This window comes from Brassica napus, chromosome A2 (assembly GCF_020379485.1).
Source record: "Brassica napus cultivar Da-Ae chromosome A2, Da-Ae, whole genome shotgun sequence".
NCBI classification, from domain to species: Eukaryota; Viridiplantae; Streptophyta; class Magnoliopsida; order Brassicales; family Brassicaceae; genus Brassica; species Brassica napus.
This window is the reverse complement of record NC_063435.1, coordinates 25,755,355-25,777,993: the sequence shown is the minus strand read 5'-3', so window position 1 is coordinate 25,777,993 and position 22,639 is coordinate 25,755,355. Positions and strand designations below refer to the sequence as shown.

Sequence of the window (22,639 nt, the reverse complement as noted above, 5' to 3'; positions counted from 1 at the left end):
TGAAATAAAGGTTGACATTTAATAGAATTAAAAGGTATAAATTGGAAAAGGCTTCTCTATTGGTGTGTATTCGTAAAGAGGTACAACAAAAGGGGCATCACAAAATCAGCCATAGTAATAGGTTGCAAGACAAATGTAAGCTAATGTCTTATAACTTTATATCAGGACAAGGCTTCTCTATTGTTTCAAGCATAGCCTGGAATTTTGTTTTGCCAGATCAGATGGTTCCATCATACCATTACACTGTCAATGTCTAGTCTTCATCATCGTCATCATCATCCCCATACTCCATCAATTTTATTAAAGTATCTGCAACATCAGGGGGTGACTGATCAAAAATCTGATGATATGTTATGCTTAAGTTACACAAGAACAGAGTGGGTTAATTCTAGTCTTATACCTGGAACTGGATTTGGTTTCTTAATAGTGATTTGGTCCTCCTGTAATCTTGGAGCTGGAGGTTGTTTTGATGGTGTAAATCGCGGTGGTGGAGGAAGCATGGTTCTCGATGATGGAGGAGACACATCCCTCGAAGGTGGTGGTTGGATGGTCTTTGGTGGAGGAGGAGGCATCATGGATCGTTGTGAAGGCAGTGATCCCACTCCATTTGCTGTTGGCTCACGTATATTCTTTGGAGCAACTTCACCTGCCATTGCTGACTCGGACTTCTGCAATAAATGATAGGAGTATAACATCGCCATTTTACAATACAACAGTTAGATAATTGTATAGGCAGATAAATAGTGATAATGCAAATATACAAAGAGAGTAAAGCTTGTTTCAAATCCAGGACCAAGATGTACCCTAAAGCTAAACCTTCACAAGCTCATTCAGGACCTAAGTGAACTAAAATAACATCTTCAATCAGATAAGCTCTCCTTAAAGACGCAAGTTAAAGATCATTACGATGTAGCTGGTTTCAAAGACTGCCTTAGAAACACTGATTGGAGATAAAAAAAAATTAAAAGTACCATAGATATTTTATGGAGGATGAGCCTATTCTACCATAAATACAAGCCTAATGCCAACCTAAATGAAAGGTACGTAAGTGTAGATACATGGGAGCATGCACACAAGGGAGACATGTCACGACTTTCGAAGGACGTTTTAAAAGTAAAAAGGTTCTGATTCTGATCGCCAAACTGAAGCAAGGATGACTGCAAACACATGGTGCCTCCAATATTAAGAATACCCTGTGAAACATTCAAACCAATGGCCCACGGGTCCAGAATCAGCTAGTTAGCTTCTTAGAAGTTCAGAAAAATACCTGGAATAGTAAGGGAAAAAGTCAGCACAGGATAAAAACTATTACAGTACAACTGAAAGAACGCATCAGAAACCATGGACTTCCAAGATAATTGTAATTCCCCAATAAAAAGTTTTCGTAATCAGGTTTGAAACTTTTATAAACAGTAAAAATTCACACACGCAAATGCTTATGAAGATAGCTACACTTACATACTACTTAACCTTTAAACTTCCAGAAGACAAATTTTCAACAGTACCCAAAATATCTAACCATTTTCCCATTTAAAAAACTTACCTGATCATTGCTTATTGCTTACAAGTTTCAAACAACCATAAACACAGGTTCTCACAAGATAACTCAGTTATGGAAGATAACATGGGCTTCGAACCATCCGTTTCTCCCTAAAACCATTGCAATTCCAGAAAAAGTTATGTTTACCTCTTTGGATTTTGCTGGGACTTTACAATCAGCTGGTAGCTCCTGAAACTTGCGCTTCTGGGGTGGACGCCTTTCCGTTTCCTTACTTGGAATACCACTTGGCTTTGATAAGGCGGCAGATGTCAACAAAGTAGGGGGCACGGTGGAGACAACAGGAGTAACAGATTGCTTAAGGACTTGAGCAACTTGTTGCAGTGGAGTGGCTTGAGGGTATATTCCGGCATACCCACTATAACTAGTTCCACCAGCCGCAGGTTGTAAGTAACTGACTGGACTTGGTCGCAAGTGCCCACCGTTTGAGATCCCTGGAGGCTGAAACACTGGAAACTGAGGATACAGAGTTGTTGTTGCTGGAGGAACTGGAAATGGATTAACAGCATTTGGCGATGTCATCAAACCATATGATGAACTCAAATTTGGCTTTTGTGCGGTTTCAGGAATCGGAGCTCCAGCAAGCAGTTGCTGTGGTGGTGGTACAGCACCATACACCTTGCTTGAGGAAACCCTACAAATTTTTGTAAGACAACCATATAAAACTAAAAGTAAAGACGAAAAGATGATCTATGGCAACATTTGGAAGATATTTTGGAAGATAAAACGAACCTTGAAGCCCCGAATTCAACACTGATTGTATCCATAAGATTCTCAGCTAAACGTTTTGCATCGTCAATGCTTTTCGGGTTGCTACTAGACAATAACAGATGCAATGGTTGCTGTGCTTCTGCAATAATGCGTAAAAAAACAGGAAGCTGCATTACATTACATAAAGCGCACCTTTAAGATGAGACAAAGGCAAACACAAATGAGGTAAAATTAACCTTCACCATGTTGGTTCTCAAGGTTCCCTGAACCACGCCCTCTTAGTACAACGGTTGCTCCTGTTTCATTCATAATGTGATTTATATACTGATCCTGCATGTAGGAAAGCCAACCACCAACAACACAAAAAACGTTCTCTCCCGGTTGCACGGAGATGTCGGAGAGAGCTTCAACATTAGAACCTCTCGAATTCATAACAAATATAATGCAAAAGTAAAACAAAGATGAAAACCTAGAGCAATAGACAAGCACTTCTACTGATTCTTTTATACAGTTTTAAGTTATAAAATAAGGAAAGGTGCTGAGCTATTTTATATCGGACTAGAGATTCAGTTCTTTTGATGTAAATTAGAAATAACAAAGGGTAGTAGGAGAATGAAAGAAGACTGACGTTAGGCCCACGAATACGAGCAGCAACATTAGATGATGGGTCAGCTTCAAAACCCAAATAAACGCATGTGTTCAGCATCTGGAATGAAAACATAGTTCAGTTTATTGCTGGCCTTATTTCATAACTATAAAAAAGAAGTGTGACATTACACTCTCTACCTTGACCGTCGGAGAACCAACCAACCCGACCTGTGAGTTTGTTTTCTGTTTCATCATCTCCTCAATCATAGCTGCTGCACGATCAACTGCTAAAATTCGCTCTGTAGTCTCTTTTAACTGCAGTTGTGATAACAAGCGTAAGAAAACAGGCCAAATTCTCAAAGCTCAGAGGTCATATAAAACCTCACAGCTTACTGTAATACATAGGTTGCTTTAGCCATAAACGTTTTACTCTTTTGCCCATCACATGCTACATTTATCATATTAACATTTCTACCATCATTATACACCACTATTACCAATAATTTCCATAAGGAAACTTAAGCAACTTAAGTCACACAGTAAAGCACAAATCATCAGCTTATTAACCTATCCCTTTCACTAGTATTCTGTTAAGATAAAAAAGGATAACATACATGGGCAGCAGCAGATATGTGAAGATATAATGGCTTTTCACCATCAGGAGGTGCATTTGGAGGACGATACTTGCCCCTACAAGAACGAAATTCATCAATCCAAAATAGAAAAGATCACTGTATAAAAATAAAAATTCCGTGGATAAAAATGTTGGACAAACCTAGTAATCACCACAGCACCAGTAGACCTCTGAATCTGCAAGAAGAAAAAGAAGCTAAAAACACGAGAAGAGACAAATGTTATCTTATATTATGCACAGAAAGCCACAAACGCTTACTTCTTCTTGAGTTGAGCGTTTAGTAAGCTTGTGCCTAAGAGAAGCTTCAGCATCGTTGATAACGATTTCTCTAGCTATGGTTAGCTCATCCTGGATGGACATGCAACAAAAAAAAAATACAATGAATCATCATGTTAGAATTACAGGATGAAAGGATATAAAGGAAAAATAACAACAACCAACAGCTCGTTCAGTATGTATACACATGCAATAATGTTAAAGTGACAAACAGAGTGGCAATATTTGGGGTGTTTGTGGAATCTCATGCATTAACAAATAAGAAACTGTACCAACCATACGGTAAAACTACTAATAACGAGAGAAAAAACTACCAATAACCGGATACCAAATAACCAGGACACGATTCAGATAAACAACACGATAACATATCCTCTCTGCACTAGCTAATACACAGCGCAATAGCTAAACTAAGAGAAGAGTTGAGCCCCAAAAGAGAGTAAGAGTTGCAGTCCTCTAACGAATCTATAACCGGATACCAAATAACCAAAAGACATGATTCAAATAAACAAACAATAGCTAAGTTCAGAGAAGAGTTGAGCTCTAAAAGATCCAGTGTTCTATAACTCGAGTCTAGACGCGTGTCTAGGTGCCTGCCTAAACAATAATCCTCTCTACAAGACGCCTAAACAGGTTTCTTGAACATTGAAAAAAGAGGGTAAGGGTGAATTACTTGAATAAGTTTTGGAAGTGGGGTTTGGAAGAATGGAGCAACAGTGTTAGTAGCAGCAGGAGGAACATTGATAGCATTGCCTAATCGAGGAAGCACAACTCCAGCTGCAACAAGCTGCTCAGCGGGCTGATCCCACTTTCTCTTTCTCCTGCCCATCAATTTCCACAAACATTAGGATGCAAATTGGATAAAGAAGCAATCCAGGGAAGATGCAAAATCCAAATTACAATTGGCATGAGCAGAAATAAAAAAAAATTGATTTTTTACGAAAAATTGCATCAGATGGTAGAGATTGGAAGGAAGGGGAAAAGAGGTAACCTTTGCCTCGTTCGAGAAGCATCGTTCGTTGTAGCCGAGTCGCTAGGAGGAACCCGAGCCTCATCGCACTTGTCTGTCATCTTCAATATAGAAAGTTGGAATCTTTACGATTTCACGGCTACGAATACGAAGAAGAATTAGTTGGAAGAAGCTACACAAATCGGACGGCGTAAACTTTTCCTTTTTTTCTTTTTTGCCTTTATTACAAAAAAAAGAAGGCGAAACTTGGTGGGTCCCATTCCAAAATTTCCAGCTCCGGTTAAAACTTGGTTTAGTTTGATAGATAGCAAAGTATTGGAATTCTTTTGGGAAGAAAAAAAAAATATAAAATCCGATTCTTGAAGCATGCATGATATTTGTTAAACATGGGTTCAGGAATCTTTGAATTTTGGTGACACTAAGAAGCAAAACATAATCTTTATAAAATCATTAACACAGCAGCAAGTATCATAAAGCTATATTCGATCTGTTCTTTGCCAAATAATAGTGATCAACTGATCATGTATAATTGTGTCACATGCTAGAGGCGAAGGCTTTGTATCGTTTGGTGACAACTCGTCGTGTAGGAGTGTTGTTAAAAGGTGAAGTCTTGGATTCGAGCAACGTCAAGCGTATTAATAACCTACCGGTCAAGGTGTTTTCTCCTACGGTGAGAGGTTAGAGTCGGTGCCCTATAAGGCTGCGAGCATGGGGTCTTTAGTGGGTGGGACGAGTTGTCACAAACATTTCTATATATATGACCAACTGCAGCATCAACTGCATTTCAAATATCTTTCAATGCTTTCCACCCAAAATTCTTGGAGTTATTGGATATTCACCGTCTAATGCCAGGTTATTTGAAGGCTGACAATGATGCATGTTTTTTTTCAAATGCACTCGTATTTTGATAAGACTACAGGGTGAGTTCCATTGTAGTTTTGACATTTCAATTTATCTCATTTTCTTATGTTATGCTCACTTGCCTAAAAAAAATTATGATATGATAAACCCTCTGTCCCTCTGGCCAAGTTTCATAGCCGTAAACAGACTATTTATTAAAAGATCAGTAGTTTCCCAGAAACATGTTGTTGAAATACAAATGCCAAAGAACCTATCCAAGCCTCTACACTGTCTTCCTAAGTAATCATAAAGGTTTCTAGAAAATAAATATAGGGATGGATGTGTAAATTCCATCGGAGATTCTTAAGGTAAATCAGGAAGACAACCTTTAGTTTTCTTTGTTTAATCAGCCTCACAGACACACATTCATCGAAGATTTTTTTACTTCCTAAGACACTTTATGTCTTATGTATTACATAAAGAGACACTTCCCACTTGAGGAGCACTTTATGTGTGGTTATTGTCTTGCATACCCTCAATATTGACCACACTAAGGTAAGGCTAACCCAAGACACCTAACCATGATTATATTTTTATAATATTTTTCTACTCTTTAGTGTTCTGTCGGAAATTAGAAAACACACAGAAACCACTTTTCACTTTCCTAAATCCCTAACCCTAATTTCTCGAAAAGCTCTCTATTTCTTATCTTTCTCTGTATCGTTTCCGTCGGTGACACCAAATTCAAGGAAACTCAATGACGAAAAAGAAGGCCAAGAAGAAACCCACGGCGACACCGGAACCGGATTCACCGCAAGACGCTTCAGGTCAGCATTTGTTCCTCCTTCTTTTCATTTCAACATCCAATAATTTTTCAAAATTATGAGAGGGTCTTTGCCACCAGATCTACGCCGGTGAAACCGTGTTTTGTAATTTTGATTGTCCAAATTAGGAGACTAACTACTTGCCCTGCTCCAAATTTCAGGGTCTTTTCAACCAGATCTACGTCTCCCGCCACGATTATTTGCCACAGATCGATTCCCAACAAAGCGTCTTAACATCTACTCCTCACCGGAGATCCTCCCCTTCCTTCGTCATGTTCTTAGAGACACCAAGGAGTTCCAAATAATTCGAGAGTCTTGTTTCGGAAAGCTTTTCGACATACCAGCCCGTCAATGTCCAGTATCTGCTAAGCTCATTCACTCATTTCTCACTCGCCAGCTTGTCTGTCTACCCAAAAATACGCTTTGGTCTGTTTTTGGTGGGAACCCTCTCCGCTATGGTCTTCAAGAGTTTGGGACGGTGACTGGTCTGAATTGCGCCTCTTTCCCTGAAGGATACCACCCCGACACCGCAAAGCCAGTTGTTGCGGGGAAAGACGAAGTCTGGAAGAGACTGTTTGGGAAGAAGACGATGGTAACGATTGCCGAACTTTGTCTGATGCTTGAAGAGGATAAGAAGATGGAACATTGGAAGAAGATACGTATAGCTTTAATCATCATTGTCGACGGTGTTCTCATTGCTCACAAACAACAAGCACGCGCCACTCCTCGATATGTCAAGATGCTTAAAAACCTCAAAACTTTCTTTGCCTTTCCTTGGGGCAGAGAATCATTCGTGAAGACCATCTCATGCATGAAACCCCCCAAACCGTCTCTCAAAAACGGCAACGATCCTGTTTCTTGGCTTGTTTGAAAGCTCAAACAAGACTCTTTCAGACTTCAAAGCTTCCCTTTGACACTTCAATTGGTGGCATTTCGCGCCATCCCCCAGCTGTTATCTTTCATTCCTGCGGAACCCGACCAGCGCACACTCATGGACTTAGAAGATGGTTATCTACCACAACACAAATCCATCGATTCTATCGGTGTCCGCCGTGTTGAATTCTCCTCGGATGTAAGTCATCATATTATTATATCTTACTGCCCTTATATTGAACATAAAATGTTTAATTAACTTATGCACGCTCCACTGTCTCAGCTTGCTGTCTCACCGATTATACCTATTGAAAGCCAACCGCAGTCTGGCTGGGGAGAGTGGCCCAACGACCCCAAGGATGACTGTGTAATATACATGGAACAATTGATAGCTGATCAGTTCACTTTCAACAAAGGGATGTGGCCTGCTGGTGTCACAACCGAGCCTTTGCTTATTAAGCCTAAAGCTCGTGGTCATCGAAAGGGCATGTTTCCGACTCGGGTTAAGCAATCTCTCAAACCAAAGAAGGTCATCAAGAAGGAGACGTCCTCAAGGAAGCAAAGGCGCATCAGTTCGTACTTTACACGTTCAAGTGTCGCCAGTTTCACCAACGAACAGCTCTCGGAAATGGTGTTGAAACTTCAAAAGCAGATGAAGCAGCTGCACAAACTCTTGCAAAAAAAGAAGAAGACATCTCATCCAATGCAAAGATCATTCCATACACTTATATCCCGTAGCAAGAAACCCGCGACATCTCATAAGGCTAGACATGAAGCACCAATCCATCAGGTATTTTTTTATAGTTTTTGTTCTTCATATCGACCCATACTTTTTTAATAAACCAAAGAGTTCTTTAATGACTTCCAATGCAAATTATTATTTTAGGATGTTCCCGACACATCTCACCATCAACATCAGCCTGTTCAGGCACCACCACTCGATGATGATCATCCAACTGATCAGGTTTTGTTCAATCAAACTCTGTTTCTCATACATTGCAAACACTTTCTCTTATTATTGCTTACACAGTCTGTTTTGTTACGGTTGTAGGATGTGGATGCAATGGAGACAGATGAGCAACCATCCAGCCAGTCACCTATCATAAGTCAGTATGCAGTTCATCTACAACGTCAGGCTTCTGCAAGCCTGAACACTCCTCTTCAAACGACTCCAAACGACTCGCCCCCACGCACCCCTACTCCTTTCAGCTCCCCTGATAGTGTGGAAACCATCCACACACCAACTGTCCACGGCCTTTCCGACCACAACCACACCACCGTCCACACATCCCCTGACCACAACTCAGACTCTGAGATGATCCCTCCTGACGAGAATACCACCAACACGATTCCTGAGGACGACATCCAGACAACCCCTAACCAGCCCATCGTTCCACCTCATCCTCACAGACACCTATCAAACCGACCAGAGCCAAAATCTGTTATATATGATAAAAGTGATCACCCCAACAGCCCCGAGATTAACCACATTCTATGTCATGGTCTCAGGATATATGATCCCATCTCCCCAGACCCACCTCTTTCCAACCCACCAATATTCGACTCTACAATTGGTCCATCTTCTGCGCCAGATATTCCATTACGATTGTCACCACTGTCTTTTACACCACTTACCTCACCGGCTAAGAGTAATGATAGTGGTTTAGGTTTCCTCTCTCACACTGCCACACCCAATGCTTTTGCAGCCACAGCTTCAACCTCTCCACCAGTGATAGGACGTCCAACAATCGTACCTGCCCCAGCTGATGAGGTATCGTTTTTTCCATCTCTTTGTCCACTTCCACACTCACAATTCATCTGTGTTCATCTTGTTAATTACATGATGCTATGTAAACATTACAGTCTCAGGGTGATGATGAGGCAGTTATCGACCTCACACAGACAAAAGATCCCCCGAGGCACGTTCCATCTATGGAACAGAACCATCTGGCCAAAGAATTATTCAGTTCTCCACTTGTTCCTGCTATAGCCCTCATCAGCCCACTCCCACAGATGGAATGGGACCTGTTTGAGAAAATTCTTAAAGCAAACATTAACGTGTAAGTTTTGCAAACACTGAACCACTCTTATTACATTTTCACATTGTTCCTCATATCCCATCAATTTTTTTTGCATCGCAGATACCATACTACCCGGTTTGAATTTGAATTTTCCAACAAATCTCTTCTCCAATTAGCAGAACCAAAGCAATGGACAACAACCTATGTAAGTCCCGATCTCTGATTCATTTTTCCTGGTCTCAATGCTGTTTAAAAACTCACGGTCAGTTTTCCCACAGCAAATGGAATTGCTTGTTCACATGCTTTCCGCGCGACACTCAGACATACTACAGAGGGAACATGCAGCCTTCGCCCCACCCACTCTAGCAAAAATTATTCAGGACAACCATGTCGATTTCAGCAAGTCTAGAAAGAAAAACACTTTCGTCTGGGATGCTAATTTGGTCGACATTGTTCTCCTTCCCGGTAAGAAGTGGATGGAAGATGTCCACACAATCTACACTCCTATGCTCTGGAACGACTCTCACTGGGTGGGCTTAGCAATCAACCTAGACTTGGGGTTCGTTGAAATACTTGATCCTCTTTCTTCTTTATACGGCGTCAGGCGAGTCACGAAGTTCATGAAGCCTTTGGTCGATTCTCTTCCTTACGTTGTCAAGAAAGTCGCTATGTGTGAGCATACCCAATTCCGTGGACTGAAGCCGTTTATGTGGAAACGCATTCCAGACCTGTACACAAACACTCGCTCTGGTGACTGCGGACCTGTCAGTATGAAGTTCCTAGAGATGCACGCCCATGGTGACCCACCCCCTCAGATGAGCAGCATCACAGACCGCATTGTGGACAACATACGCAAGCAGTATGCGATGGACATCTACAAGACCATAGTCTTGCCTTCATATTATGCTGCACGGTTCACTGATGCTTAGACGATATCACCTATTTCCCTCCCTTTTTTTGTGTACTATTTGGGAGTTTTCGGATTCTGCTTCTGTTGTAACGCAGTGCTCTTCGTCATGTTTCTGTCAAAAACTTAACGCTCTCTATCACTTTCAAACTCTATCTAAACTTTCTTATGCTTACTACTTACCTTTTATTGTGTTTCTATAGCTTAGAATATGGTCACGTCAATTGTAGATGATGCATTCTTACATATTATATCCACATCCACATAAACATACTTTCACGTCGACAAACAGACCAACCGGTTAATGTAGAATATTCGATTTCCTCGAATTGATTTTGCAAGACCAACAAATATAATGAAACTTTTTTTTGTTAACCTCCTCCAAAATGCAGCCGGAACTCAAACAAAAGTTCGTTTCTATTTAATAATCTCACCTACCAAAATCCCTAGCCAGATCTGATTTCATATTCTCTATTTACGTCTTCCTCTTGTTTTTACAAAATTCTCAAACAAATACGCAAACATGAGCTCTTCCTCCTCTTCCTCACTATCCAGCACAAGGAGTCGAACTGTTGGCATCCCAACTACCTGTTGGTGTGGATCGAAGCTGACTACATTCGGGGCTCAGACGAAGGAGAATCTCTTCCGAAGGTTTTACCGTTGCAAATTAGGCGTACAGGTATGCTCCAACAACTTTTCTTAACACACTGCTGATAGTTCCTAGCGCCAATGTACTGGACTAGTCTTTTCTTGTAACTTTCAGAGGAAAACAGAGCACCACTTGTTCAAATGGGTTGACTAGGCCATTGTTGACGAGGTTAACATGGTAGATGCTAAACATAATCAGCTAAAGGAAGATGTGGACTCATTCAAGATCTACACTACACAACGTCTCGAAAAACAGGCAATACAATTCGACAAAGCCCTCATTCAGCTCAATAGTCTGATTGCTGACAAAGCTACTAGCTCAGGGACAAACGACAACTCAACTATTGCCACAAAAGATACTCTACAGCCACCCAATCAGCCCTCCGATGCAAATAACTCTCGGGCACAACTTATCAACATTGCTGTTGCAGCCATTGTAGTAGGAACAATGACATGGATTTACGCCAAGATCACTAACTAGTCACAGATCTATTTAGTTTGTTTACTCGAACAATTGTATCACCCTGCTTATGTTTTATGGACAACTCTTTCTGCATCCATTAACTCTTGTGTTTTGTAATGTAATGTTCTATCTACGCTTTAAACGTTCGAATCCTCATGCCCATTTCGCAGTTTCGTTAAGTTCATCAACTCGTTAGCCTTATCACATGTATCATCCTACTCACACTATATGAATCTTCATAAACATTTGCCCACGTCCACAGATAATTTAACTTCGCAAAAATTCGTGTGATAATTTAACTTAAAAGATGTGCAATCAAACGTGTACACGTCCACAGATAAATTAAATTCAAAAACATTCGTTCACAACTTCGTAAAGTTTGCTCCGTTAAGTTTGCTCTAAAAACGTAGAACCCAACAACAACTACAAGAACAACTACAATAAGTTGCAAAATACAGAGAAGCGCCACAATTGTTTTTCAATCTCCAAAAAGGGCCTTTTAGAACACCAAGCATGTCTTTCCAACCAACCAGCAAATGATCCACAACAAAAAAATCTTGCAAAACAAACTATTAGATGGGGTTGGCGCAGTTCGTGCGATTGTGCCCATACCCTCCACACCTACCACACCTGTTCTGCACAAGTTTCTTCTTTGGAACCTACATGATCACAACAACACCATCACCCAAACAGCAATTCAAACCAAAATATCTTTATATACAAAACGTAACCTCACCCGTATCTCTCCAGTCGATGGGATACGTGTCTTGCGACGACGTCCAGCTTGCCTTTTTGTGATTGGAGGGTACACAACCATACTGCTAACCTCTTCAGGTATGTCAACATCCTTTGGGTCTTCCTCTGGACTGATCACCCCTGCATATGTCTCCCGCCACACCGTTGTCTTGTACCAATGACCGCACAATGTATCGTAAGGCACTCCAAGCCCGTCCGCTGCCAGCATCGCATGTCCGCAAGGAATTTTGATATTATCAAAATACTTACAACTACACTTCTTCTCAGCAAGCATTACCTTATCTGATCTGCCAAATTTTCCCACTATCTGGCTCGTCCAGTTATTCACAGCATTTATGCTGCTTCCTTTAACAGTTGCCATGTTTTTTGTCATCTCTTTGTCCACTTCCACACTCACAGCCCCTCTGTGTTTCTCTGCTTTTTTCCTCCTCGCACTAAACCACCTCGTCATCATCCTCTGAATAAACTTTACCAACTCATAAATGTTCGCCCCCCTCCCTTCCAAAAGCGCTTTGTTCAGCTGCTCAGCAATATTGCTAGTCATGATGTTATACCTTTCACCGGGGAAATTAGCTCGGGACCATTTAGCAACACCAATCTTACCAAGATATACCCCGCAAGCACTGTTACTGGCACGGATCTTCGCATAGAGTTCTTTGTACTCTCTAGGCATATGGGCCATCGCTGCAGCCGTCACCATTTGCGCTAAGTGTTTGCTAGAGAACCTAGAGTTCACATTCCTAGCCAAATGAACTATGCAAGCTCCATGCTTTGCTTGAGGATAAATCTTACTCACTGCATTGGAAATACAAACAGCCCTGTCAGATATTATGGCAAGCGTAGGAGAATCCCCCAAAATCCTCTCAACTTTTTGCAAAAACCATGTCCACGCATCCTCATCCTCACTGTCCACAACAGCAAATGCTAAAGGAAAGATCTGAAAATTTGCATCCTGACCGCTGGCGGTTAACAAAACACCTTTATACTTTCCACTAAGATGTGTACCATCTATCACCAAAACATGCCTTAGCTTCCTGAACCCACTGATGGAAGCACCAAATGCGAGAAACAAGTACAGGAAACGTTCATCACCATCTTCATCTACATCTGTCTCCAAATCAGCAATTGTACCAGGATTGGCAAGCTTGAGCATGTGAAGATACTCTGGCAGCTTCAAATAGGCGTCCTCATCGGACCCTCGCACACCTAATATTGCTTTGTCCTTCGCCCTATAGCACTTCATGTAAGAGGCATTTACACGGAGGTCCTCCAAAAGAAGTTTCTGCAAATCACGAGCCACTGGTGCCTTCCCCGGGTCTCCGAACTTTGCCTTGTACACTGCTGCAATAACCCGAGATGTTGCTCTCGACTTGTAGCCCTGTCTGAATTCAATGGGGCAGATATGATCAAGCTGCGCCTTCCTTATCTCATAGAAACCACAACCCCTTATTTCATGTGCTGTCACACGCCAGTCACACCTTTTATCTGGACACTCCACCACAAAAGAACCAACTTTCGTCCTTGTCTGAGTAAACTTAAACTGCTTCTTAATTGCATATATCGCGAGAGCGATCTGACAATCTTGCTTACTACCAAACACTTTCCCCACAGCTATTTGGCCGTCATTTACATCAACATCCATGTCGGGGATTTCTGCAGCGTCGTATTCGGTATCATCAAACATTGGGGGGATGTCAAACTCCTCATCATCAATATCTGAAAGCTTACGTGTTGGTTTAGCGCTCATGTTTCTACCTACACCATCCTCACTCCCACCTCCATTCCAGGGATTACAATCCTCTGGCTTCATCATGTGTGCTTCCCTTTCACCTCCGCCTTCGCCACCAACCTCAACATAGTGGTCAAAAGCACTTCCGGTATCACAAAAGTATGATCTTGGCCCTGTCTTTTTCTTCAGCCCTTCAACAATCTCATCCTCGTTGAACACAACATTAACAGCATCGGAACCACCATAGTCGCCACCTAAAAGCGGTTCCCAAAACTCCCTGTCATACCCCCTTGGCCTCACTTCTATCTCCTCCACATCTTCTTCCAAAGTTCCTTCTGTCTCGGTATCCGCAGTGTAACTACTCTCACCCACATCTTTGCTGCTTTCTCCTTCATGCCTTTCACCCATTAATTTTTCTTCTACTTTCTCGACCTCCCGTACAAAATCAACATCATCAGCAAGGTTTATGACCTTCGTCTTTGAAGCAGCAGATGGCCAGAACCCCTTCTTCGAGGAACCGTTACGGAACTTCGCAGTATCTGGTGACAAAAACTTTGCCGCTTCGGGTGACACAAACCCCATACCAGAATCATCCACAACATCAGTGTCCACAACCTTCTTTAACGCTTCAAACCGAGCAAACAGATTCATCGCACCTTTCACTTTCAAGTGTTGGCAGAAATACTTCACACCTCCATCACTAGTAACCAGCACCGGTGGGGTCCTAATCCCAGTCGCAAGCTCCATACTTGTTGGTGGCCAATAGCTCAACGTAACACCGAACTGCGCTTCATCCATTCTAAACTCACGGAGAACATTTCTTTTAAGTTCCTGGAAACCAATACCCTCGTAAACCGCCACCATACGACCCATCTGATGCTTCTCAATGACAAAATCCCATTTACCTCCATCTCCACAGACCCAGTCTCCACTTAGAACCAAACACTGCTCGTCCATGTCTCCAATCCTGTTTCGTTCAAGATTAATAATTTAACGTTACACGTTAGCAATGTTGAAGAATCCCCAGATCTATAAAGTCCCAAGATGAATGCTAAGCTCACCTTTCTCCTGCAGTGCGTTCCTCACGCCGAAAGCAACACACACAAGCATTTAATACAAAACCTACTCCTTACATACATAACAACCCCCCACCATTAGATCGAGATCCATCCAACGGCTATTATGCTTCCCTCTATCCTAGAAACCAACCTTAATAACTCCTCTAAGGAAACATATTTGGTCCCCACAATATGGACAAGATTTTATATTATAAATATGTGAACATCCGTGTCTTTTCCATAACCAAAGCTGAGGGGTAACTCTGTCAAACAACAGTGGGAAGAAAGGGAACAATGTGTCTCTCAAGTGCTAAGTGCCTTATCTTGTCAAAAAAGAGAACAATGTGTCTTATGAGGTAACACACCGAATCACATGTACTCTATCATCTGTAAATTAACTTGATGTTTATGTAATAACTCTTTTGACTCGTATACATAAGTAGACATGGGTAATGACCATACTAGAGCTGAAAATTCGCAAAAGCTATTTTTGTGTTATTATGTAAAGAAGCTTTTTGTTGGATAAATATGTAACACCCGTATTTTCCAAAATAAAATAAACAAATAAAATTCTGAAATCTCCATTTATTACTTCTCAAAAGTCAACTCCAAAGTCGTAAATCCAATAAATAGCCATAAATCCAAATAACATAATAAATCTCGAGAATATCGATAAAAGCATAAAATCCGCAAGTTTGAAAAAGAAAGAAATAAAACTCCCAAAGCACCAATCCGATAGCAATCACTCCTGCTCGTCAGTCTCACCTGAAAGGGGGAAAGAAGGAGGGGTGAGTAACAGGGGAGTTACTCCGTGAGGTATGGGATGCTAAACCACAAACCACTGACTCAGTACATAGCACTACGACTATGTAGGCCTAGTTCTAGCATAAAACAAACACAGTGTCTAATACACCACATAAAAACATCAAATGCGCTGATAGTGCATAACTAGATCACACACCCCGCATTCTCCTTATACGGATATAAATATATAACTCTATACGCCGCTAGTACAAGAGTCCATCCTTGTACCCCGCAATCACCTATGCGCCGCTAGTACAAACGTCTTTGTACCCCGCAATCCCTCATACAATGCGCCGCTAGCATAGACGTCCATATGCCCCGCAATCTCCATACAATGCGCCGCTAACACAAACGTCTCTGTGTCCCGCAATCTCCACACAATGCGCCGTTAGCACAACATCTTTGTGCCCCGCAATCTCATAACAGACTTATGTATATACATATATAAATAACAGTTCTTAATTCATTCAATTCAGTCAACCGTTGAATCCTCTATTATCCTATTTTCGGTTTAACAATCAATAGTAATAATAAACAAACAAGACTCTCAAACAGACTCAATTCACAGAGACGGATCATGTTTCGAAACTAAACTTTCCATAATAGTAGTACTAAACTAGCTCGGGATTTAATGGGATAGCCCTCACCTTAGCCACAGGCTGAAATGAACAACGGAAGATGCGGTCAGCTGAGGTCAACTGCAACACGAGAATCAACGACTTAAGCTCAGCTTCTCTGGAAATAAGTTTCTTAAAATGGAAACTTTCCTAAAATGAAACCTCTCCTAAAATAGAAACTTTCCTAAAATAGCAACTTTCCTAAAATGGAAACTTTCCTAAAATAGAAACTTTCCTAATATAACTTATTTCCTAAATTAGAAACTTTCTTAAAATATTCCTATAACTAGAAATAAGGAGGCAACAAACTTACTAGAAAACCCGCCGGAAGCTCGTCTAGAAATCTCACCGGAAGCTCGTCCAGAAATCTCGCCGGAAGCTCACCCGGAAATCCCACCGGAAAATTCACTAGTGACTGGTCGTCGAATAATTCAACAACAACTCGTCACACGCAAAGAAATACTTTGACTTGATGAGAATAAAGAGAAAGGATGGAGTTTCTTATATAGGAGAAGGGAAAGGAGGTAGGTTTTCTAAACATCCAATGTGGGACAAAGTAAAAAGAGAGAATTAGACTTTAATTTTTAATAAAGGCCAAACTGGCCCACCAGAAAAATCTGGGTCGTTACAATTCTTCCCCACTAAGAAGGAATTCGTCCCCGAATTCAAATCCTGAGCCAAGAAAAGGAATAAGATGTCTTCAGCATGACTTAACTTTGTTATAAAGACGCTTGTTCGCTGTAGACACTCCAAACTATGTGGTCCTCCCATATCAAATAAGGTGAAATCTCTCATACTCAGCCGCTACTGATCTTAAGCACAACTTTTTTTTTTAAACACATGATAACCGCAAAAGACAACATGCACAAACGTAAACTACCAAGGTGAAAAGATACATACCATCAGCCGGCTCAACTCTCTCGTTGCCTCTTGCTGCAAATTCTCGTGGTGCGATAGCCTGGCGCTTAGCTGGTGATGGATTCTCTACACGTCCCCCCCTCGGGCTATCCCTGAAAATGTGACCAGGCTGGCCACAGCCATAACACTTCTTTGAAGCCGCTGCTAGTGTCGTTGGTGCTGTAACCTGTCCGGTACCAGTACCATCCACTTTTGTAAATCGACAATACTTGGCCACATGGCCTAACCGCCCACATGCAAAACACATGACGCAATCTCCAAAATGGTAGCGATGGCAGCGCTCACAACTGGGTGTTCCTGACTGATCCCCTGCCATGTTCGGTGACCCTGAAGTTCTTTCAGTCTTAGGTTGGGCCTTAGAGTACTTCTGCTCCTCTGCAATACATGCCTCCTGCACAGCAGCCTTCTCTACCAGATCCTCCAAGCTTGTGTAAGTAACCATACTGCACCTGCCGCGAAGATCAACTCGCATCCCATCTAAGAATCTCCTGATCAAGTCCTCCGCATCAAAATTATTACCAGCAAACAAGCGGAGTTGGCAAAACTCCCGCTCATACTCTCTGACACTCCTAGTACCCTGCCTCAGATGCTCAAAAGCATTCTTCTGCTGGTGCAATGCTTCTCTAGGAAAATACTTCTTGTCGAACGCAATGAGGAAATCCTCATAAGTCATATCGCCATCACGCATCGATTGCACTCCATCCCACCATACTAATGCATTCCCACGCAGATACAACTCTGCGATATTAAGGCAAAGGCGCAACGGACAATTGATAGTCTGCATACACGTAGCTAATCTATGCTTCCAATTATAAGCCTGAAAAGGGTCTACTGTTCCCCCAAAAGTCTCCAAATCCACAGTTTTCATCTGTTTCATCACCTGCATAAGCGTCTCATCAACCTCAGGAACCTGCTGAATAGGGGGCTGCTGCTGCCCCTGAACCTGAACTGGTGGAACCGGCTGAATAGGGGGCTGCTGATGCCCCTGAACCTGAACTGGCGGAACCTGCTGAGCTGCAGCCATCTGCCTAACCACTTCCTGTGCAGCTACTCTAGCAGCCTCCTGGACAGCTTGCTGAACTGCCTCATGTGCAGCCTGTCTGGCAGCATCCTGCACCATCTGCCTAAGGGCATCCTGATCAATCGGTGGAACCGGTGGCGGCACATTCTCATCTCCACCCTCTCGTGAAGCACTAGCGGACTGAGTGCGAACAACTCTCTTACGCGGCGGCATCTGAAAGGAAAAAGCACCTCAATAAACTTCTGCCGAAACCGAACACCAACGATTCTAGACACAATACCAAACAGAAAGGTGCTATTTACTTTTATTTTTAAAACTCCCATATTCCCATAAATATTTTAAAAATGTCTAAAACCGATTAAAAACCGAGTCGAAACTATGTCCCAACAAATCGCCATCCCGGGTCAGAGCCGGGACGGAACCCGCTCTGATACCAAATTGTAACACCCGTATTTTCCAAAATAAAATAAACAAATAAAATTCTGAAATCTCCATTTATTACTTCTCAAAAGTCAACTCCAAAGTCGTAAATCCAATAAATAGCCATAAATCCAAATAACATAATAAATCTCGAGAATATCGATAAAAGCATAAAATCCGCAAGTTTGAAAAAGAAAGAAATAAAACTCCCAAAGCACCAATCCGATAGCAATCACTCCTGCTCGTCAGTCTCACCTGAAAGGGGGAAAGAAGGAGGGGTGAGTAACAGGGGAGTTACTCCGTGAGGTATGGGATGCTAAACCACAAACCACTGACTCAGTACATAGCACTACGACTATGTAGGCCTAGTTCTAGCATAAAACAAACACAGTGTCTAATACACCACATAAAAACATCAAATGCGCTGATAGTGCATAACTAGATCACACACCCCGCATTCTCCTTATACGGATATAAATATATAACTCTATGCGCCGCTAGTACAAGAGTCCATCCTTGTACCCCGCAATCACCTATGCGCCGCTAGTACAAACGTCTTTGTACCCCGCAATCCCTCATACAATGCGCCGCTAGCATAGACGTCCATATGCCCCGCAATCTCCATACAATGCGCCGCTAACACAAACGTCTCTGTGTCCCGCAATCTCCACACAATGCGCCGTTAGCACAACATCTTTGTGCCCCGCAATCTCATAACAGACTTATGTATATACATATATAAATAACAGTTCTTAATTCATTCAATTCAGTCAACCGTTGAATCCTCTATTATCCTATTTTCGGTTTAACAATCAATAGTAATAATAAACAAACAAGACTCTCAAACAGACTCAATTCACAGAGACGGATCATGTTTCGAAACTAAACTTTCCATAATAGTAGTACTAAACTAGCTCGGGATTTAATGGGATAGCCCTCACCTTAGCCACAGGCTGAAATGAACAACGGAAGATGCGGTCAGCTGAGGTCAACTGCAACACGAGAATCAACGACTTAAGCTCAGCTTCTCTGGAAATAAGTTTCTTAAAATGGAAACTTTCCTAAAATGAAACCTCTCCTAAAATAGAAACTTTCCTAAAATAGCAACTTTCCTAAAATGGAAACTTTCCTAAAATAGAAACTTTCCTAATATAACTTATTTCCTAAATTAGAAACTTTCTTAAAATATTCCTATAACTAGAAATAAGGAGGCAACAAACTTACTAGAAAACCCGCCGGAAGCTCGTCTAGAAATCTCACCGGAAGCTCGTCCAGAAATCTCGCCGGAAGCTCACCCGGAAATCCCACCGGAAAATTCACTAGTGACTGGTCGTCGAATAATTCAACAACAACTCGTCACACGCAAAGAAATACTTTGACTTGATGAGAATAAAGAGAAAGGATGGAGTTTCTTATATAGGAGAAGGGAAGGGAGGTAGGTTTTCTATACATCCAATGTGGGACAAAGTAAAAAGAGAGAATTAGACTTTAATTTTTAATAAAGGCCAAACTGGCCCACCAGAAAAATCTGGGTCGTTACAAAATATTGTATATTTAAAAGAGAAATTACATGCCCAAAATCTATATTATTTTAATTTAAAAAGATGCATAATAAATAAATTTGAAGGTGTGAATCTAGAAAAAGGAAATTTTCCTTTATTAATAGTAGACTTGTAAAACCAATCATCGAAATCCTCTTAGGAAAAGGAAACTTAACTTTAGTCCATTCTCATCCGTCACCATCTCCTATAAAAACAACAACAACTTACATCAAACCTCAAGTATCAACCCATCAAAACAATCATCCCACAAGAACAAAGAAACACTTAACATCTGAGAAATAATGGACACTTGCTTGGACTGCAAGAGAGCCACTGAAACAGTGATCGACATAAGAACCGGCGACACAATCTGCACAGAGTGTAGCCTCGTCATCTCCGATCACTACATCGACGACAGCCAAGAATGGAGAACGTTCGCCAACGACGATAACAGCAGCGACCGAGACCCTAACCGCGTCGGTGCTCCTACCAACCCTCTTCTCAAATCCGGAGGTATCGGCACCATCATCGACAAAACTACCTCCAACTCCAAGAATGACTTGTGCCGCGTCGAGAATCTCGTCAGGAACTCTGAAGAGGATATGATCGTGAAAGCGTGCAAAGAAATCAAGAGAATGACGGATGATCTAGGTCTTGTTAGCAGTGTCGAGTTTAGGGCTTGCGAGATTGTGTCCAAGTTAGATGGTGACTATAGGAAGAGACTAAGCAGACAGAAACACTTTGTCGCTGTCTGCGCGGCTTCTGTTTCGACGGCTTGTCGTGAGATGAATCTCTCGAGGACGTTGAAAGAGATCTCTATGGTGGCTCACGGTGTGAGTTTGAAAGAAATAAATAGAGCTAGTATGGCTATAAGGCGTCTACTCGAGTCAGATCAAGGGGAGACGACAGATTCTTCTTCTTGTGCTGCTCCTCAGGTGATTATCAAAACAAGAGAACTTGTACGCCGGTTCTGTTCTAAACTAAACATAAAGGAAAGAGAGACAAAGGCCATTGGAGAAGCTGTTGAAGTAGCTGAGAATTACGATATCCGGAGAAACCCTAAGTCGGTTCTTGCTGCTATTATCTTCATGATATGTCAGCTGTCTCAGAAAAATAGGAGACCTACTCGAGGTGATTAAAACAATTCTTCTTTAGTTCTTACTTTTTTTTTAAAAACTAGAAGTTTTAGGTAACTTGGACTGTAAGGTAGGGCGAGTTTCTGATAATTCTTGTTTTTTTTTTTTTTGCAGAAATTGCGATCGCTGCGGAAGTTGTGGAGAATACTATCAAGAGCTCTGCTAAGGATATGTACCCGTACGCATCAAAGATTATACCCGAATGGTATGCTTCTGAAGAAAAGGTCCAGAGGTTAGGAGGTATCATAGGATCTTGGGATGCTGCAAAACTTTAACACATAGGGAAAGCCTCTAGTCGCGTAAGAAGTTTTAGAATTTATCTCGTAGAAGTAGATCGCTTAGATATATGCTCTGATTAAAGATTTATGCTATCTTTTTCCATTATTTATATAACAAAAATGTATCTAGCTGCAAGTAGAGAATTAATAGGATCTATGTTTACATATATGGTTGAATAAACAACCTTTTTGAGAAGCTTAGAAGAGGTTAAATCACATTCACATGTCTCGATATTTTTTTTTTTGTATTGGTATTTTTATTAAAGCAATCTACTATTTCATATCTAGTCTAGCTTGTAATATAATAAAATCTTTGTTGTTAGCTTTAAAACACCACTAGATTTTGATCCGCGCTTTGCAAGCGCATAATATTTTATCATGAATTTTTTTACTAATATATTTTGTTAATTTGTAAGAATTTTTTGTATTTAAAATAATTTTCATTTAAATCAGTGTTTTTAAATTTGACCCGAACCCGCGGTCAAACCGAGTAATCCGGTGATTCGATATATTATAATCAGTTTAAATTTGTGTTAAGCATTTTTATGTAGATACAATATTTTTGGAACATTTTTCATAATTATTTTTGCTATTATATTTATTGTACAATTTATAACTTTATATTTTTTATATTATGGTTATTATTGACTTATTATGTTACTTAAACAGTATAACAATTATTTAGAAAATTTAAGTAAAATAATCCATTAATTTAATTTATTTATTATTGAACTTTTGTAGTATTTAAACCTGCAAAATAAGTTCTATTTATTTTTGTTGTTATATAAATTATTTGAATTTTCTCATTATTTAATTTATCAGAATAATTTGAAATAAAATTGTTAGAAATTATAAAAAAAAAAGATATAATATTTTATATTATTTGAACAAAAGATTAATTATAATGTTGTTTGGACACATGGATCGTAGTAAAAAAATTAAGTATATTGTTTGAAAACATGGATATAGTAGTATAAAGAAAGGAATATTAATGATTTAATGAACTTTAACTATAAAGTTGAATGTTATATTTAATTTAAAGACTTAT

General features: G+C 40.8%; 4 protein-coding genes across 8 annotated transcripts; 2 read left to right on the top strand and 2 right to left on the bottom strand.

Moving 5' to 3' along the window:
• Window positions 1-41: 41 nt before the first annotated feature.
• LOC106371099 (protein RIK) lies at window positions 42-4,955 on the bottom strand. 5 transcript variants are annotated; one of them, XM_013811131.3, is made up of 13 exons: window positions 4,759-4,955; window positions 4,441-4,588; window positions 3,750-3,839; window positions 3,633-3,667; window positions 3,472-3,547; window positions 3,056-3,172; window positions 2,898-2,975; window positions 2,506-2,599; window positions 2,291-2,408; window positions 1,688-2,192; window positions 1,059-1,193; window positions 401-668; window positions 42-309 (listed from the first exon to the last, which is right to left on the bottom strand). In XM_013811131.3, exons 1-13 carry the CDS (start codon window positions 4,836-4,838, stop codon window positions 254-256), a joined length of 1,800 nt encoding a protein of 599 aa, XP_013666585.2. In that variant the 5' UTR covers window positions 4,839-4,955; the 3' UTR covers window positions 42-253. The 5 variants fall into 5 exon arrangements, with proteins under 5 accessions (XP_013666585.2, XP_013666586.2, XP_013666587.1 ...); XM_013811132.3 differs by having other exon boundaries at window positions 2,512-2,599; XM_013811133.3 differs by lacking the exon at window positions 1,059-1,193 and having other exon boundaries at window positions 4,759-4,954.
• A 5,770-nt stretch (window positions 4,956-10,725) lies between these two features.
• LOC106369469 (uncharacterized protein At4g04775-like) lies at window positions 10,726-11,331 on the top strand. Its single transcript, XM_013809618.1, has 2 exons — window positions 10,726-10,881; window positions 11,005-11,331. The coding sequence occupies exons 1-2, from the start codon at window positions 10,726-10,728 to the stop codon at window positions 11,329-11,331; spliced, it is 483 nt and encodes a 160-aa protein (XP_013665072.1).
• A 4,070-nt stretch (window positions 11,332-15,401) lies between these two features.
• LOC111208804 lies at window positions 15,402-19,977 on the bottom strand. Its single transcript, XM_048745131.1, has 4 exons — window positions 19,861-19,977; window positions 19,578-19,628; window positions 16,591-18,429; window positions 15,402-16,358 (listed from the first exon to the last, which is right to left on the bottom strand). Exon 3 carries the CDS (start codon window positions 18,427-18,429, stop codon window positions 17,110-17,112), a length of 1,320 nt encoding a protein of 439 aa, XP_048601088.1. The 5' UTR covers window positions 19,578-19,628; window positions 19,861-19,977; the 3' UTR covers window positions 15,402-16,358; window positions 16,591-17,109.
• On the top strand, window positions 19,977-22,212 carry LOC106370138 (plant-specific TFIIB-related protein 2). Its single transcript, XM_013810201.3, has 2 exons — window positions 19,977-21,308; window positions 21,428-22,212. Exons 1-2 carry the CDS (start codon window positions 20,480-20,482, stop codon window positions 21,586-21,588), a joined length of 990 nt encoding a protein of 329 aa, XP_013665655.2. The 5' UTR covers window positions 19,977-20,479; the 3' UTR covers window positions 21,589-22,212.
• The last annotated feature ends 427 nt before the right edge of the window (window positions 22,213-22,639 follow it).